This window comes from Neolamprologus brichardi, chromosome 7 (genome assembly GCF_056152115.1).
Source record: "Neolamprologus brichardi isolate AB-2024 chromosome 7, ASM5615211v1, whole genome shotgun sequence".
Classification (NCBI taxonomy): Eukaryota; Metazoa; Chordata; class Actinopteri; order Cichliformes; family Cichlidae; genus Neolamprologus; species Neolamprologus brichardi.
The window spans coordinates 25,179,333-25,197,495 of NC_142110.1; the positions used below are offsets into that span (position 1 = coordinate 25,179,333).

Genomic DNA, 18,163 nt, shown 5'->3' on the forward strand with positions numbered 1-18,163 from the left:
AAATGTCAGCAGTGTGGACCGGAACAGACAACTTTAACTCAGGTTTTGGAAAAGCGATGAAAAATGTCAAGAGAAAATTCACAGGCAGTTAAAATAACAGAGGCTCTGACTCATTTTATTGCTCTGGATGACCAGCCAATGCCGGTCATGGAAAACATAGGATTGCACGTCTAGAGTTGCGATATGAAATTCCCAACCGCCTATACATCAGGGAGATAATGGTGCCAAAACTTTCTGAAGAGGTAAAGACAAGCAGTGTGTGCGATGTCAGTCCTTGATTTAACGGCACAGTGGACTGATGATCCACGGGCAGATGAGGAGTTTGTTTGTCAATGCCAAATACTTTCGTTATTTTGTTTGTTTGTTTACAATATGGACACTGCAATAATTTAAAAGTTTATTTTATTCTCAAACCTAATTTGTATTTATTTTATTCCAAACAGAAGTGTTTATTTATTATTCTGAAAGCTCGAGACAGTGCCAATAGTTCAGTGATATTTTATTAAATTACAATGTGGAGACTCTGCAATAATTTAACAGAAGTGCTTATTTTTCACTTGAAATTTTTTTGTGGTCATTTTTATTAAGATTTTATTTTTTATCAGCAGTGAATAAAATAAAACCTGTCTTCCAATTCATTGCATTTGTGTGTGTGTGTGTGTGTGTGTGTGTGTGTGTGTGTGTGTGTGTGTGGTAGAAGTATCGTTTTTTGTACTCTGTATCGGCAAGTACTCAGATCCAAGTATCGGTATCGTATCGGTTTGAAAAAATTGGTATCGTTGCATCCCTAGTTTGTACACCTCTGTGTGTGTGTGCGTGTGTACGCTGGTATTTATAAGGTTTCTCCACCTAAGTGTCTAATAGTAGGTGTGTGGAGCCATAGCCCTGCCCCCAGGTCATGAAGCAGGCATGGAGGAGATCCGGGCCCCAGACATCCCGAGGCCCCTCAGAGCACGAGAGCCCAAGGAGGACCACACACTCTCCTTTACACCAGGCTCAATTCATGTCTGCATCATGTGCACCTTTAAATCCTGTTTAAGTTTGAATAGTACAGGTCAGTACTAGTGCACTATTTAATACTCAAATTTTCCATCTGATGGCATACAAGAGTAAAACAACAACAACAACACATTTCTTTTAAAGGAAGTTTCAACTTATATGTGTTGTTGTTGTTGTTGTTTTTCATATGCTCCCCTTTTGTGCCTGAAAACCTTTCACATGAACTCTTAAGTACAAAAATATAAATGAAATAAACATGTTTCCAAATTCTGGAGCAACCATAAACATCATTTTTCTGACGATACACATCGGTACCAAAGCACGTTTAGAATATTGGACGGTTTAATGTAGTATCCGGTGGGATTTAATAGCAGGTTAAAGAGACGATAACAACCACCACCCCCGGCCCTAGTCCCCCTCCCTCCTCCTCTTCTTAGACGCTCTGTCACATCGAGCTTGGTCGTGTCTCGCATTCGTCGGTGCTCCACTCCGGTCCCCGGGCGCTCCGGACCTGCCACGCGTGCAGAAACGTACTATGGACCTACTCAGGGATTCTCCATCCCAACACCCAATTCCTGACGCTGAGGATTTACTTATTTAGTTCACAGTTTTCAGCCCAGTTTAAAAACTTTTCCGATCAGATTTTTTTTCTCACCGGTGATGCCTCCGGACTGGAGACGCACTGGGACGCACCCGAACTTGAAAGGTGCAGCACTCTTAAACGGCCAAAGACTTCGAGGAAGTTCTGTGTACACAAAAATGAAAGAAAGTTGACGGTTTGGCGGCAGATTTGAGTTTAAAAACGATCAAAACACAGAGATGGATCAATCGATCACACGGTTTCATTTTGCGGTTTAGCCAGAGCCATGAGGATGTGTGCAGCCCTGAGTCTCCTGTGTTTGTGGCTGTGCAGCGAGGCCGTCGTTTGTCAACTTCACTGGGACAAAACAAAGACGACGTTTAGTCCTTATAATAAATCCGCCACCGCTGAAAGGAATGTGCACAGCCGGAGATGGCGCACAGTCAGCGAGGAGGACCGTGGGGGGACACGCAGTACGAGTGCAGAAGCCTCATGGCTGGTTCCTCTAAATTCCTCGTCGTCTGAGCTGCCAGAGAAAAAGATCACCAGGCGCTCTCTGCGTGAAGGTGGTGCCCAAAGTGGAACTCGGTCATTTTTACCAGAAGTTCTAGTTTCAGGCACGAAAGAAAATGATACAGATGAGCCGAGCAATGAAGTGTCTAAACAAACCCTGCATGGACCCAACTGCACGCGCAGGATGAGTGGACGCACGCGAAGGCAAAGGCGGGTTGCCGTCTCTGGCAGGGCGACGCACAGCGAACCGCTACCTGTGGCCATGGCGCAGGAGCTAGAAGCCGACCCCCCCTTCAGACTCAATACAAGTGACTATGAGGATGAGTACTCTCTCCCGGACTTTCCCGACACCACGCGGCTCGTTCCGGTGAACACGCGAACCAGACGCAAGCAGGTAAAGAATCCATTCTACCCGGTAACCGCGGAGTCGTACGGAGCCTACGCTGTACTGATAACCGCCGCCCTCATCTTTACAGTGGGCATCATCGGGAACGTGTCGATCATGTGTATTGTATGTCACAACTACTACATGAGGAGCATCTCCAACTCGTTGCTAGCCAGCCTCGCGCTCTGGGATTTCGTCATCATCTTCTTCTGCTTGCCGCTTGTGGTGTTTCATGAGCTCACCAAGAAATGGCTGCTGGGAGAGTTCTCATGCAGGATTATCCCCTATCTGGAGGTGAGAGGCAGGGTGGTGGGGTAGTGGTGGTTTGGTAGTCCCTCATGGTGCAGCAGATCTAATTGTAGCCGAGTTCATCTTACAGGTGAGACCATCCCGGTCAAGTGAACCTCTAAATTGTTTTGCGCATCTACACAAAGCGCTCTCCTTCGTTCTCCTCCTCAATACACAATAAATCCTCCAATGACTACCTGAGACTGGCTTCAAAAGTGAGTCAGTCCATATATCAGTTTTTATTCCAGGACCAGGTCCAGGACCTTTTCCCCTAATCCCCAAGTTTCATTTTATCTTCTTTTCAATTTTGCTGGTAATGAGCTTTGTCATTCATGATTTCTTGAAATCTTAAATGTGACCTGCATCCACAATATATCTGTACAGAGTTCCTTCTCAGCCAGGTACATAATTCCTGACATGTTAAAAGAACATTATTCTCAACTTCAACACGTGTTCAAAACATTAATCAAAAGTGGCTCTTCATAGTTGACATGAAACGTTCAACACATTTCTCCTCAGGCTCATCTACTCTACATCTGTGCTAAGTTTTATTTGAAAATTAAAGGTCAACTCTGCTCAAATTGAAAAACTTAAAGGAATGTAATAATGACATGTTAAAAATGTACTAAACATCATATATATGACAGTTGACATGAAATGTTCCTCTTGGAAACCCACACTGTGTGTGTAGAGTTTCATCTTAACCCACTGCATAATTTCAGGAGAAATAAAAGGACATTTCTGGTCAAACTCAACATGCTCAATCGAATATAACACCACATTAAAAAATTACTCTACATATGTGCCACATCTAGTCTCTGCATGTTATGGAGGCCACACGTGAACTCAAGAACAGCTTTAGTGCTGGAGTTTCATCCAAAGACAAAATACCAAATCAAGTGCAGCCAGGAATACACATTCCAGGGAAAACTACGGGTACATAATCGTGGGAACATGTAGCAAGGAGCACACAACTATGGTAGGACAATAACAAAGGACAGCAGAAGACAGAGATAATAAGTACACACTGGATATCAAGAGGAGAGGCAACAGGCTGGACACACAGGTGGAAGCTATAGACATAACAAGGCAGAGGAAGCAAACAACATGAGCCACAGAGAGCAATGGTTACCGTTGTAAAATAGGAAAACACAACTACATGGGCAACAAGGCTTAACTTACATGGAGGAGAACTACACAGAGGAAGATGAGAAGTCACAAGAATAAATGCAGATGAGACTGGGACAGCAAGGAACACAGAACGGAGCAAATTAATATCAATGAGACAGGAGAAGTAAAACTCAATACCAAGTACACAAGACTGTCATTTCCTGCCTGGAAACTGGTTGTAGTTTTGCGGACCCAAATGCTGTAAGCAATAGATGAAGGTTACCAAAGAAGCCAACACCCAGGAGTCAGAAGGAATAATTACTAAATTGGGAAATGCTATGGAAAACACAACAAGTGGAACGAAGGACAAAGAGAGACTGAGACAATAAATATAAGAGACAATGATTGAGGCAAGTAGAAGTAGGTGGAGAACCACTGCTAAAACTAGAAGACAAAGCACAGATGACAAAAGACTACTAAAGTAAAAATAGAAAGTGACTAAACAGATGGCAGACTCAAACACAGAGACTTGACATAGCGGTTCATGATGGAGGATTCAATACTTTCTGTGATCCTGTGACGTAAATTTTGTCATCAGACAGTTAGTGTGGGGGTGCATGCCTGCCTCTTTTTGTCACCTCATGAGTTGTCCAATACATTAACTATGTGAACATCAGGTCTCCAATAAATGAGTATAATCCAGGCTTAAAACCTGCTTAACAGTAATATCTACTCGGTTGTTGGGGTATGAGGTCCCTGTGTCCGCAACAGAGTATAATCCAGGCTTAAAAAGATATAAACTATACAAAACAATAAATAGGAAGGGGTACACATGGAAATAACCAGAAACTGACACAAAGAACTAAACGGTAAATAGGCTGCACTTTGCTACTCTACCTGAGAACTCAAAGCGCTACAATATACTTTATCCATCCATTCAAAGGAGCACTTTTTGCTACATATTCTACAAGGATAGTTTAGCATGAGGACTGAAAGAACTACGGATCGAACCACGACCCGTGGTCTACGATACTTCATATTGTGGCAAAAAAAAAAAACAAACAACATGGATCAAATTGAGAGCCAACAGAATGTTAAATAATGACAAAAATTCAAAGACTATAACAGAAAACCCCAGGTCCAAAACCCTGGGGCAATCAGAACGTTTTCATAACTTCTTCTGTTTCCCTACATATTAATGAATTCATAAGAAAGGTTAGGGACAATAGGCTGTACATAAAAGAGATGAGTTTAGCTGACACTCATCAGCTACAGCTGCCTGTTTCTGGATACCCCTAAAACCAGTATCCAGATGGGTAATGAATGAAATGTACCCATGATACAGAGGGAAAAAAAATCCTTTCAGTCAAACTGTTTTTTATTAAAAAAAAAAATTTCTGCTTTAAAGTTGGACCTTTAAACCATGACTCTTCAGGGACTGACTCACTTTTAAAAGCATTTATTCTCACAAATGTATTAATTTAATTTTAATTTAATTTTTTATATATCTTCTACTGACTCTATTACAAAAAACATCATATCTTTGCCTTTGAGACACTGACAGTTGTTGTTCAATTGGTGCTTACCTAAATTCCCATAGCAAGTTATCATGTCTGCAGCTTGTGACAGCTGAAAGGGTTTTAATGTGACATCTGGAGACAAAAGGTCTTATTTATTGTGTTTAAGCTTCTTAGCAGTGGAAGCTTTTTGTCTGAGGCAGTGACCTACATGAGTTTATTGACGTCATCACCTGGCCTTATTGTCACTTAATGTAACGAGTAGGGGTGGGTTTTTATAATCGATTTATCGATTAAAATAGATTCTGGCTTGGATAACGTAAAATCGATTCATTAAAATCCTGAATCGATTTTTTAATATAAATTTATTTTGCCCGAAATCTCACAAAATTTCAACAACCACCAAACAGCTAAGACAGTAAATGAGAGCAGGTACACGGATTCTGCACAAAGACATAAACACTCAGCGCGGACCCACGGATCAGAATCAGTGAGATGTGACTTTCTCATGGTCGGGGCTGAAAGCCGACAGCTCGCTGATTCTGATCTGTCGGTGGGTCCGAGCTTTGTGTTTCCTTTTTGCGCTGATCATAAAGTTGTTAGTTTTATCTCTCTCCAAACAATACTGACCTAACCAGCAGCAAAAGAAGATCCAAACTACGCTTCACATAAACATCGTCATGAATTCCCTCTGACTTTTGCTGTTTTGCTTCCACCACACAATAAAATCACACTTCATGCACAGCTCTCTCTCTCTCCCTCTCTCTCTGTCTCTCCCTGTCTGTCTGTTTTCTGCATTATTCGCTTGCTTGTTACGCACAGGTCTACCGTTGTTTACAGCGCTGTCGGCCAACGTTTTTTTTTTCGTTTTATATACTTCCGAAAAGAAAACCTAATTTCTGCCATTAAATATTGAACAAATTTAAACTTTTTAAAATTATGCAAAATGCAAAACGCTTCGCTATGTCTCTAATAAAACCGCTGTAACTTCAGAGGTAATGTTCATGTGTTGATTAATGGTTTTCTTTCGTTTTTGATGTACTGCAGAATATTTTTATAAAATCCCAGGCCGGGAAAATCACCTTCATGTTTTTCTGTTTTATCCTCAGCTACTTTGACACAAAGGCATCTGCTGTGATGCTCACACCTTTGATAAAGTCTTGCGTGTGTCAGCTTCCTTTTTATAGATACAAAAATATGAAAATGTACTGATCTGAATTATAATATATCTGACTGTCAAAATTTCCCAGATTCAAATCGAATTGAATCGAATCGAATTAAATCAATCGTGGATCGAATCGATTCGGAACCTTGTGAATCGGAATTGAATCGATTCTAGACATCAGTGACGATACCCAGCCCTAGTAGCGAGGTGTGGTATGCGGCTCCACTGCAGAGGAGGGGTGGCGCCAGAGAGGCTGGCAGGGCAGCTGGAGCTGATCAGCCAATCAGGCTGTCCCTTTATCAGGAGGTCCTGCCAAAAGCTAGATAACTGAAAAGCTGAAAAGTGAACAGCCTGATCAAAGTGAACACTGTAAATAAAAACATCACTAGTATTGCAACAGTGGGTGTGACACACCAAAAAACTCTGCCGAATCTGATTTTAGATCTTCAGTTGATTTATCCAATTTGGAACAGGCCAACATAAAATTAGTTTTTTCTGAAGACTTTTTTTAAAGTCTAAATTGATTATATCTAATTTTTTTCAACATGACACTTTTGACCCTGGTTTTGCATCGTGGGCGTATATCATGGTATTGAGGCGGAGACTAATGATTGACTGCTCTTGTGTCACGTTTGTTACAAGTTAAAAATGAGAAATTTGGGATACCACTTGCACCAGCCAACAGGTAAGAAACACAGTTTCTGATTATCCATCCTGCCTCTTGCCCTTGATACACGCCCACAATGCAAAGTGGTCAAATAAATGTATAAATTGCTTTTTCCCAAAACTCTGCTGACAGTTCTGTGTTCAGGTTCTGTACCCAGGCTTCCTGTATAAAAGCTGAAAACATTGGAGTATGAAAACAAGTGTTTGGAGGCTTCATTAGCACCAAGAACTCATAAAAAGTCTGGTTAGCTGAAACTGTTTCAAAACTAATTATCTAATTTGAGTGTAACTAAAAAATGTGACTATGGAATATTGTATTTAGTACAAATGTGAAAATGATGCAAACTGTCCATCTATACATAAAAAATACACACAAATTATGCATACAAAAAATATATATACAATTTTTTAAGACACATTATATCGTGGTTAATTTTTTTTAGATTTATTTGAATTTAATGCTAACATTGTTAGAGACAAATTCTGGTTTAACTCTGTTGTACTTTTTATTTTTACTTTACTTCACATAATTGTTACAGTTATGAAATTGTACTTTTAACTTTTAACCTGATTCTATCCTTTCTCCCAGGTGGTTTCTCTTGGGATCACAACCTTCACACTGTGTGCTCTGTGCATTGATCGTTTCCGGGCAGCCACCAACGTGCAGATCTATTATGAGATGATCGAGAACTGGGCATCTACCACTGCAAAGCTGGCGGTCATCTGGGTGGGCGCTTTGCTGCTGGCGTTGCCTGAGCTGCTGATCAGACAGCTGGTCACTGAGGACGACGAGCCACCTGATGTGACACCCTGTGAACGTTGTGTAGTTCGCATCTCAACAGACCTCCCGGACACACTCTATGTCTTGGGGCTCACCTACAACAGTGCACGCCTCTGGTGGTACTTTGGCTGCTTTTTCTGCCTGCCAACGCTGTTCACCATCTGCAGCTCACTAGCGACTGCCCGCAAGATCCGCAATGCCGAGTGGGCCTGTGTCCGTGGGGGCAAGAAGCAGCTTCAGCTGGAAAGCCAGATGAACTGTGCCGTGGTAGCTTTGGCCATCCTCTATGGGTTCTGCATCATTCCAGAGAACATCTGCAACATCATTAATGTGTATATGGCAGCCACCATTCCCAGGAGAGCCCTGGACATTCTGCACCTTGTCAGCCAGATGATGCTCTTTTGCAAATCGGCTGTGACGCCCGTTTTGCTGTTTTGTCTATGCCAGCCATTTGCCAGAGCCTTCTTGGACTGCTGTTGCTGCTGCTGCGACGAATGTGGCCCACCCCACTCCCCCACCACTGCCACTAGCAACGTTGACAATGAGTGCACCACCACCGAGCTTGAGCTGTTGCCATTTAATACCACCCGCAGGGAAGCATCCACCTCTGCCACCTACTCTGCTATGGGGACAAACTACTGAGGTCAATAATCAACATTGCCATTGTACCCATCCATAGCTATGATTTTGCACGCAAGGGTTCGCCCTGCTTTCCAGCACTCGACGCTTGAGAGGGGAAGTACGATGCGATGATATGATAGATTATTGACAAGCGCTCTCTCCTACAGTGTCCAAGAGTGGAGCTACACCTGAGTGGATAAACACCTTGTCTCCCCAATTTTAAACCCAAACAAACGTTCAATTAAAAGGTTTAGCAAAAACTTGTTTCTAAAATATCTGAGATAATTCAAAGGACATACAACTATATATAAAATGAACATTTTATATATTAAGTAGGTGTTACAGTTTTGTTCCATTGTGAGAGGTGTTACACCAAACGCCCCTGAATTGTCTAAAACAACCCAATGTACGGCAGGGCTGGAATGGCTGCAGTGAAAGGAATGTGTGGATCCTGTGGACACAGACCCTGAGACTGAGCTTCATCTGATGGGATCAGCAGATAGTTTTTTGTTTGTTTGTTTGTTTGTTTGTTTACTTGTTTGTTTTTAAAACACCCCAAACTCTTGAACACGCTTATGTTTACTGACTCACCGAATGAACCTGCTCTCTGTCTATTAACTGTTAAAAGATTTTCTATATTTGAATGAACAGTATTAGCCACTGGCAAAAACCTCAGCATTTTTAATGAACTCACTGGTATTTTTACTGAATCTGAGATCAGTTGTAAACTACTTTTTGTCACTGTTTACAAAATCTGAAACAAGACATGGTTGGTACATTTCTGATGTCACAAGAGTTTGTACCATAATTCAGTTTGTTTAGAGATACTTTTGTAATTCTCCACAGTTTAACTTTCAAAGCCAGAGGAGCGAATTTTACCCGTGGTTGTGCAGAAATGTTTTCACGTAAATATGCAGTTGTTTTAGCTCCACCAGCATTTCCTCCTGTGGTACAGACTTGTGTTACATTAGTAACAGTTAGTGCAGTACCTAGATGTTTTAAATATAGTCATTCACAACTGTTTTTTTTTCTCTTTCTGTCAAAAATTGTAGTTAATTAGTATATAATTTTTTTTTTTTAAAGAAATTTATGAAATAGACTTCATGTCTGTTGGCCCTTTGACACACTGGTGACCTGTCCACAGTATACCCCACTTCTTATCCTCCATTAGCTGGGATAGGCTGCAACTCCTCTGCAATTGGCCAATAACCTTTCAAAGAAAGATTTTAAGATTGTATTTATATTATTGTAGGTTTCTACCTTACAATATACAGTGCCTTGAGGCAACCACTGTTGTAATTTGATGCCACATAAATAAAACTCAATTGAATTTGAAGTAAATTTATATAGTAGTCAGTTCCCTTTCTCCAAACGGTTCTTTTAAGAAACTGTAACCAAATTATAATTTAGTATGACTATGAATGAAGATTACATTAAAAAGCATTTTCCCTGAAATTCATGCAACATTCAATTTTTTTGCTTTTATTGTTTTGTTTTTGTTTTTTTTACAAAATGAAATATCACATTAATAAAAGAAAAAAAATACATATTTTTGGAGTATGGTTTGAATATGATATTGTCTTTTTTGTGCAGCAAATTTCCACATAGTCACTTCAGTGTGGTCCCAAGTAGGGGTAGGTTTTGATTATCGATTTATCGATTAAAATAGATTCTGGCTTGGATAACGTGATATCATTCATTAAAATCCTGAATCGATTTTTTTATATAAATTTATTTTGGCCGAAATGCCAGAATCTCAGGTTAAACCTCACAAAATGTAAACAACCACCAAACAGCTAAAACAGTAAATGAGAGCAGGAACACGGATTCTGCACTAAGATGTAAACACAAAGCGCGGACCGCGGATCAGAATCAGTGAGATGTCGCCTTTCTCACCCCACGGCGTGGACACGGTCGGGGCTGAAAGCCGACAGCTCGCTGATTCTGATGTTTTGGCGGGTCCGCGCTTTGTGTTTACGCCCTTTTTTGTGCTGATTCTGAAGCTGTTAGTTTTATCTCTCTCCAAACAATATTGACTGAACCAGCAGCAAAAGAAGATCCAAACTACGCTTCACATAAACATCGTCATGAATTCAGTCTGACTTTTGCTGTTTTGCTTCCACCAAGATAAAATCACACGTCATGCACAGCGCTCTCTCTCTCTCTCTCTCTCTCTCTCTCTCTCTCTGTACTTCAAGAACAGTTTCCTGTCTAAAAATCTGTTTTCTGCATTATTCGCTTGCTTGTTACTCACAAGTCTACCGTTGTTTACAGCGCTGTCGACGCTGTTATTTTTCCTTTTACTTACTTCCAAAAACAAAGCCTCATTTCTGCTGTTCAACAGGCTAGTGAACAAAATTAAACTTTTTAAAATTATGCAAAATTGCAAAATGCTCAGCCGTGTCTCTAATAAAACCGCTGTAACTTTGCTCTGCTTCACTTCAGCAGCATCAGGTAACGTTCATATGTTGATTAATGGTTTTCTTTCGTTTTTGATCTACTGCAGAATATTTTTATAAAATCCCAGGCCAGGAAAATCACCTTCGTGTTTTTCTGTTTTATCCTCAGCTACTTTGACACAAAGGCATCTGCTGTGATGCTCACACCTTTGATAAAGTCTCAGCTTTCTTTTTATAAATATAAAAATATGGAAATATACTGATGCATGATCTGAATTATAATATTTCTGACTCTCTGAGGCAAAATTTCCCCGATTCAAATCGAATCGAATTGAATCGAATCATGAATCGAATCGATTCGGGACCTTGTGAATCCGAATTGAATCGATTCTAGAAATCAGTGACGATACCCAGCCCTAGTCCTGAGCTGTGATCAAACACAAAGCCCTTTAAAAAAACAGGTAATGTTTCATTAAGAGTACATATAAGAGTAGAGTGTTTCTATAAGCCCTCACTTATTACTGAACTGCTCCATTTAAATTTCTGCAGCCTTCAGAAATAATGTTACTGAATAAATGCTTTCTCCCCATGGTAACATTTTTCAAACATGATTTTTGTTTCACGGAGTTGAGGTTGGCTGTAGCATACTCCTTTGGATTTGATGTTTCTTTTGATGAGTTTATACCAAAATTCACTACTGAGAAATTAATCTCATCTTGCAGATTTCCAGAAACAAGTTCCTAAAAATGGTACTTAGCTGCTATGGGCCTGAGTTCAATCAAGTTATTGGCACATTTAAATGTAGTGATGCCAGGTAGTGATGTGGCTTGGTCAACCGGGCTGCGCAACAAAGATCGAGAGGTGCCAAAATGCAACCAAAGTGTAGTCTGGCTTAATGTGCACCTAACTGACTCAAGATATGACTGTATGAGCACGTTGCTCTTTACAGGCATTTTAATGATATATCACTGCAGGAGCTCAGGGATTCGCTGGTAGTGCGATGCTGCAAAAGATTGACAAGATTAGACTTTTGTCAAAGTTTAGCTGTTCATAGAGCTTTAACACTTGGAGGACAAGAAAACAGTAGAGTGTGAGACGTCACTGCCATACATCCAGAGCACACAGCTACTATTGTTGCTGCAGTTCAAATTGAACTCGTTTACTCAGAATTGCAATCAGTCCAGTTAACAGTTGAACCTCCTTAAAACATGAACAGAAAGCAGACAGAACTGAAAAGTCAAATCAGAAATATAATTTATTATGAAAGTTTTTTTTTCCCTCAAAAAACTGCTCTGATAGTTCATTTGCTGCATCACATTCAGCACAACCCTCAGCTGTTTTTTCTCTCACCATAATTTAGTCATCATCGTCACCATGCAGCTAACGTGGACAGAGCACGCCATTGTCCAAGCTTCGTGTTAGGGAGTTTGTCTCTCAGCTGGGCTGGCACAGTGAATAGTGTTACAGTGCCACAAACTGCACATCTAGCCTCATTTATGCTAAGACAATAAGTTGTTGCTGATGGTCTTTTTGTCCTGAAACAGTGCAGTCAGTAAACAAAAGACTGTAGGCAGTTTCTTCTTCTAGTGAAGTTCTTACTCTTAATTTAATTTTGTTAATACATGTTTCTAATTAATATTTTAATTAAATTAAAGTGCACCCCAAGACTTTTTTCTTTACTTTGCTTTTGTCCTTAAAGCAGTTCCCCTTACCAGGCAGTGTAAGTACTGTTGTAAAACTGCACAATGCTTTGAAGGCACTGATTTCAAAGTCACTTTCCTTGTTTGTGCCTATGAAAACAAATCTAAACACATCAGTGAAACTTCAAAAAAGAAAATATGTTCCAACACGTACACTGCTGATTGCAGCACTGAAGATGATGATGAGCTTATACAGAGGTGCTTCTTGACATGGGCTGAAATATGTTTTCACATTTAGGCCGTATTTACACTGAACATTAACATGCTACTCAAATATCTGATATATTCATCAAAGTGCTCTTTATTGTTAACATAAATGACTTCTTCATTTCAGGAAAAATACCACTCTCTGTGTTGCACTGAAGTAGTAGGTTAAATGTATTAACATGGAGGCAGTGGCACTCCTGTTACTTGTTTTATTTAGGCTGTTTTAGGCTATAAAATCAAACGTTTTTATGTTTACGTAAATATTTTAGCGTAAGTGGTGTTTCAAGTTAAATACTGTGTAATGCAGGTTACCTGTAAGTTACAGTAGGCAACACTACAATCATTAATACTTGTGAGTAATGCTGGACTCACAAAGAAGTCCTACCATTAATTAATATTTCAATCTTAAATATGAACAACCTATCTCTATTAATCAGCTATGTACCACAGGCCTTCAAGCTTACAGTTATTAAACCGTTACTTTAAAAGCCATGACTTGATCCAGATGTCTTAGTTAATTATAGGCTAATCTTCAACTTTGGTTTTATCTCAAAAATTCTTAAAAGAGTAATTGGAAAAACAATTAACTGATCATCTCCAGAGGAATGGCTTATTTGAAGAGTTTCAGTCAGGTTTCAGAGCTCATCACAGCACAGAAACAGCTTTAGTGAAGGTTACAAATGATCTTCTAATGGCCTCTGACAGTGGACTCATCTCTGTGCTTGTCCTGCTAGACCTCAGTGCAGCATTTGATAGTGAATATTTTATTACAACAATTAGAGCATGCTGTAGGTTAATTATGGAGTTCCACAGGGTTCGGTGCTAGGACCAGTTCTGTTTACATTATACATGCTTCCCTTAGGCAGTATCATCAGAAGACATAGCATACATTTTCACTGCTATGCAGATGAAACCCAACTTTATCTGTCCACAAAGCCAGATAACACACACCAATTAGTTAAACTGCAGGAATGTCTTAAAGACATAAAGACCTGGATGACCGCTAACTTTCTGCTTATAAATTCAAATAAAACTGAGGTTTTGTACTCGGCCCTGAAAATCTTAGAAATATGGTATCTAACCAGATTCTTACTTTGGATGGCATTACCTTCGCCTCCAGTAACACTGTGATGAACCTTGGAGTCATTTGTGAATAGTATATATCCTTCAGTGCACATTTTAAACAAATATGTAGGACTGCTTTCTTCACTTTGTGCAGTATCTCTAAAATTAGAAATATCCTGTCTCAAAGTGATGCTGAAAAACTAGTTCATGCATTTATTACTTCCAGGCTGAACTACTGTAATTCATTATTATCAGGATGTCCCAAAAACTCCCAGAAAAGCCTTCAGCTAATCCAAAATGCTGCAGCAAGAGGACTGATAGGGACTAGAAAGAGAGAGCAGATTTCTCCTATATTGGTTTCTCTTCATTGACTCTGCATTAAATCCAGCATATATTCAAAATCCTGCTCCTCACATACAAGGTCTTAAATAATCAGGCCCCATCTTATCTTAATGACCTCGTAGTACCATATCACCCGATTAGAGCACTTCGCTCTCAGACTGCAGGCTTATTAGTTGCTCAAAGAGTATTTAAAAGTAGAATGGGAGGCAGATTTTAGGTCCCTCTTCTTTTTTTCAGTTGTTGCCTGTCCCGTTCAGCACTGTAGAAATGAGAATTATTGTCTGAAGGCCAATAAAAATGCCAGATTTTATTTTCCCAAGTGGATCATTACAGTTTTGTCATACTAGTCCACTTGATTGATCTTTACTATTTATTTATTTATTTAGCTTTTAAGGTATTTCAAGCGGAACAGACAGGACCAGGGTACAGGAAAGAGAAAGTTCAAGAAAAGGAGAGGGAAAGAAAAACAGAGGAGAAGAGGAAAAGAGAGAAAAGACACTAAAAATCTGCTTTTTTTCCTGCTGGGAAAAAAGAAAACAAGCAAAAAAGAACAACAAAGTAGGAAAATCACAGCAACAACCGAGATAAGGATGAATAACCTTAAGTAACAAATACTGAACAGTACTGAGTGGCACACAAGACCAACAATGCGGTAACAACAATATGCTTAGAGGCAGCAGCCAAGGAAGATAGTGTGTCAGTGAACACCTGTGTGCATGAGCGCGCTTGTGCTCATTCTCAGTTAAACAGTTACAGTTTCACCATGTAACTATCTCTCTAGGGGCCTCTGACAAGCTCATGGGCCGCAGTTGGTTGATTACTGTCCGGTGTGTGGAGCCAAGAGTGGGAATCTGAAAAAGCATAGCCCCAGAGAACAGATATAAAGAACAGAGGCAGAGGAAAACAAACTTTGGCAGAAATACAGGGAGAACAGAGGGACCATGACAGAAACATTGTTAAAACAAAAATCACACAAATTTCCTTACTTTTTATGCAAACTTTATTTCATAAGGCTTGAAAAAAGCGTTTGAGACTTTGTAATCATTAGTTTACTTTGATAGAATCTGATGGCCATTGGAAAGAAGGTTTAGAGCACTTGCACATTGGCTTCATTTTTCAGACCAAAAATTTATGTCAATCTTATATAAAGTCTGTTGATTAGCTGTATTCCAACATGGGATAATTTTAGATCTATTCTCATATGAACTCAAGCATTGAGGAGTATAGATATTAACCTGATGGTGAAACTAAAAGGAAAATGTGGGGCTCACCAAACTTAGAACTATTTCATTATGATTCAGTGGTTCATTGTTGGCCCAAAAGTTTTTTTATTTTCTTATAAATCTTTACTTTCATCTCATCATTTCAATTAACAGTGAATTTGTATTTATAGCATTTGTGTCATCTGCTAATGGCATAACATTCTTGTTTAATTGTGTTCATAGCAGAATGATCCTGATGAGTCTCTTTTTATGTAAACCAAATTCTTCTCTAATCATCAGTTTGCCTTTGATTTGTTCTCTGGCACAAAATGTGCATGTTTAAGGCTTTTGTAAATGAAGCTGGCAGCCCCTGTTGCTGCTTCAGTAACTAGACAGCACCATTCATTCAGAAACAAAGGGGTGATGGGTACACAGGCTTCAGTATTGAACAAGCTGCTCACTGACCTTCTCCCAATTGCTCCCAGGGCTGTTTTCTGGGATAAGAAAGATATCCCCGGAGGGCTTGAACTGCTGCCTCTGACTGGTGGAGGGGAGCCAGGCTTCCAAAGTAACTACTTATCCAGGATTTTTCAAGGCACAAGAAGTTTGGTGGTCTTAAGCAAAACAGCCATAAAGCTAACTATCATAAAAAACTATGAAAAGACATGAAGTTCCTTAATGCAAGACAGGGCTTGCTGCCAAATTGCCAGGTCCATGTTTCTGTTTTTTTTTTTTTTTTGGTTATAGAGCAAACACAATGCAATTAAAATCTCCCTAATCTAGTTGAGATAGCAATGTTCAAATGTATCTAATGATTGGCTCTGCTCTTTGCTTCATTTACACAGGTGATTTTATGTGTAACCATCACCCTGACTTCATGCATACAAGCAACTGAATTTGCTCTAACAGACCTAAATAAATATCAATGGTATTGAAAGTAGCTGTACATAATGTTATATCTGGAGATGGCCATGAGTATTTTTTTTTTCTCTAGTGGTTAAAATTTTATTTGTGAAGAAATTCATGAAGTCGTTACTAGTTAATGTTAAAGGAATGCTTGGCTCAACAGAGCTCTGACTTTTTTAAGGTGTGCATTTGAGAGTTATACCAGGGAGTCAAGTACTTCCAATGCTTTCTTTTTCACAGGAGCTACAGTATTCAGAGTCGTAGATAGTGAAGAAGTAAAATTATTAACAAGATGGACATAAAATAAACTTAATAATAATCAAATAAACTTAATTGCAGCACTTTCAGAAAGACATCCACTGTGATGAAGTCTTTTCCCCACTGCTGTTGCCATTATTGTAAATTTAAATGTATTAAGAAATGATCAGATAAAAGAGGGTTTTCAGGAAACACTGTTAAATGTTCAGTTTCTAGGCCATATGTTAGAACAAGATCTAGAGTGTTATTAAAGTGGTGGGTGGCATCTACCATGGGAGAGTTAACAGGGGCTATGCTGCCTCTAGCTGAGCTGGCTACAGGGGTCTGGCTATCTTTGGGATTTTCAAGGGTGCGAAGCTGGGTCTCCAATTCAGTGATCCTGGCCTCCAGAGCTGCAAACAGGCTACATTTGTTACAAGTATTGTTATTACTAAAGGAGTCTAAGAGTAACTAAACAAACAAACCAACACAATGATCAGAAATGTGCAGGAGCGGCAGGTGAAGAGGGGCCATGCTGCTAGCAAGTTGGTTATGAGCTAAGCTAAGCTAGCAAACCCCTAAAGACAAAAAACTATAAGTCTGCTGACTGATGTGAAACTTATTGGCACAGTCTGCTGCTGGCTTCCACATCCAGAGAACAAAGAGACAAAGAAGAGAAACTTCAAGATATGAAAATTTTGAATTTCCAGGGATGCTATAAAAGACATGTTTCAGGATTTTGCCTCAAACTGATGTTTGTGGAACCCAGAGAGTTCATGAATTGCAGATGTTTTTCACTTGTCAAGAGAAATAGGAAAACACAATACAAAAGGTCCTTTTAAATTAAAGTCCAGTTAAAAGTTCCTTTAGTCAAAGTTAATGTGATAACTGGGAAACATCAACAGTGATTGTGAATATGAACATAACAAGCACCTCTGTTAGACAGTGGAAAAAATAGTAGTGCTAAATGCTAAAAATGAACCACCCAATGCTAGCATGCATCTAAGGATTACAGTATGTTAATTCTAAATTGCTCTTAGGTGTGAATGTATGTATCAATGGCTTTCGCTCTCTCTCTCTCTCTGTTGGCCCTGCAACTGCCTGACAACTTGCCCAGGGTGTACCCTACCTCATTCCCTATGGCATGGCTCTTGCCCCACCACGACCCTGAATTGGATAAGTAGAAGAGAATGAATGGATGGATGGATGAATGTTTAGCTGTATTTGTTTTGTACATTAACACTAATAGCACAGGTTCCACCATGCTCTTATCATAAGAACCTGTTGGTTACACTAATCGTGCTAAAAGGAATATTATTTGGACACTGAAATATGTATGCAGATGGTGTTTTGTTCAACAATCTGCATTCTTGTTTTAGGCTGTGTTAAATCTAGTTGTTTCATAATTTCCTCAGGACCACTTGCTGCTTTGAATGACAATACACAAAGAGAGACCATGTTATGCTTTTCGGGGCTTTCT

The 18,163-nt window shown here is 39.6% G+C and overlaps 1 protein-coding gene across 1 annotated transcript; it reads left to right on the forward strand.

Moving 5' to 3' along the window:
• Positions 1–1,472: 1,472 nt before the first annotated feature.
• gpr37a (G protein-coupled receptor 37a) lies at positions 1,473–10,174 on the forward strand. The gene is made up of 2 exons (XM_006782285.2): positions 1,473–2,771; positions 7,813–10,174. Exons 1-2 carry the CDS (start codon positions 1,866–1,868, stop codon positions 8,644–8,646), a joined length of 1,740 nt encoding a protein of 579 aa, XP_006782348.2. The 5' UTR covers positions 1,473–1,865; the 3' UTR covers positions 8,647–10,174.
• The last annotated feature ends 7,989 nt before the right edge of the window (positions 10,175–18,163 follow it).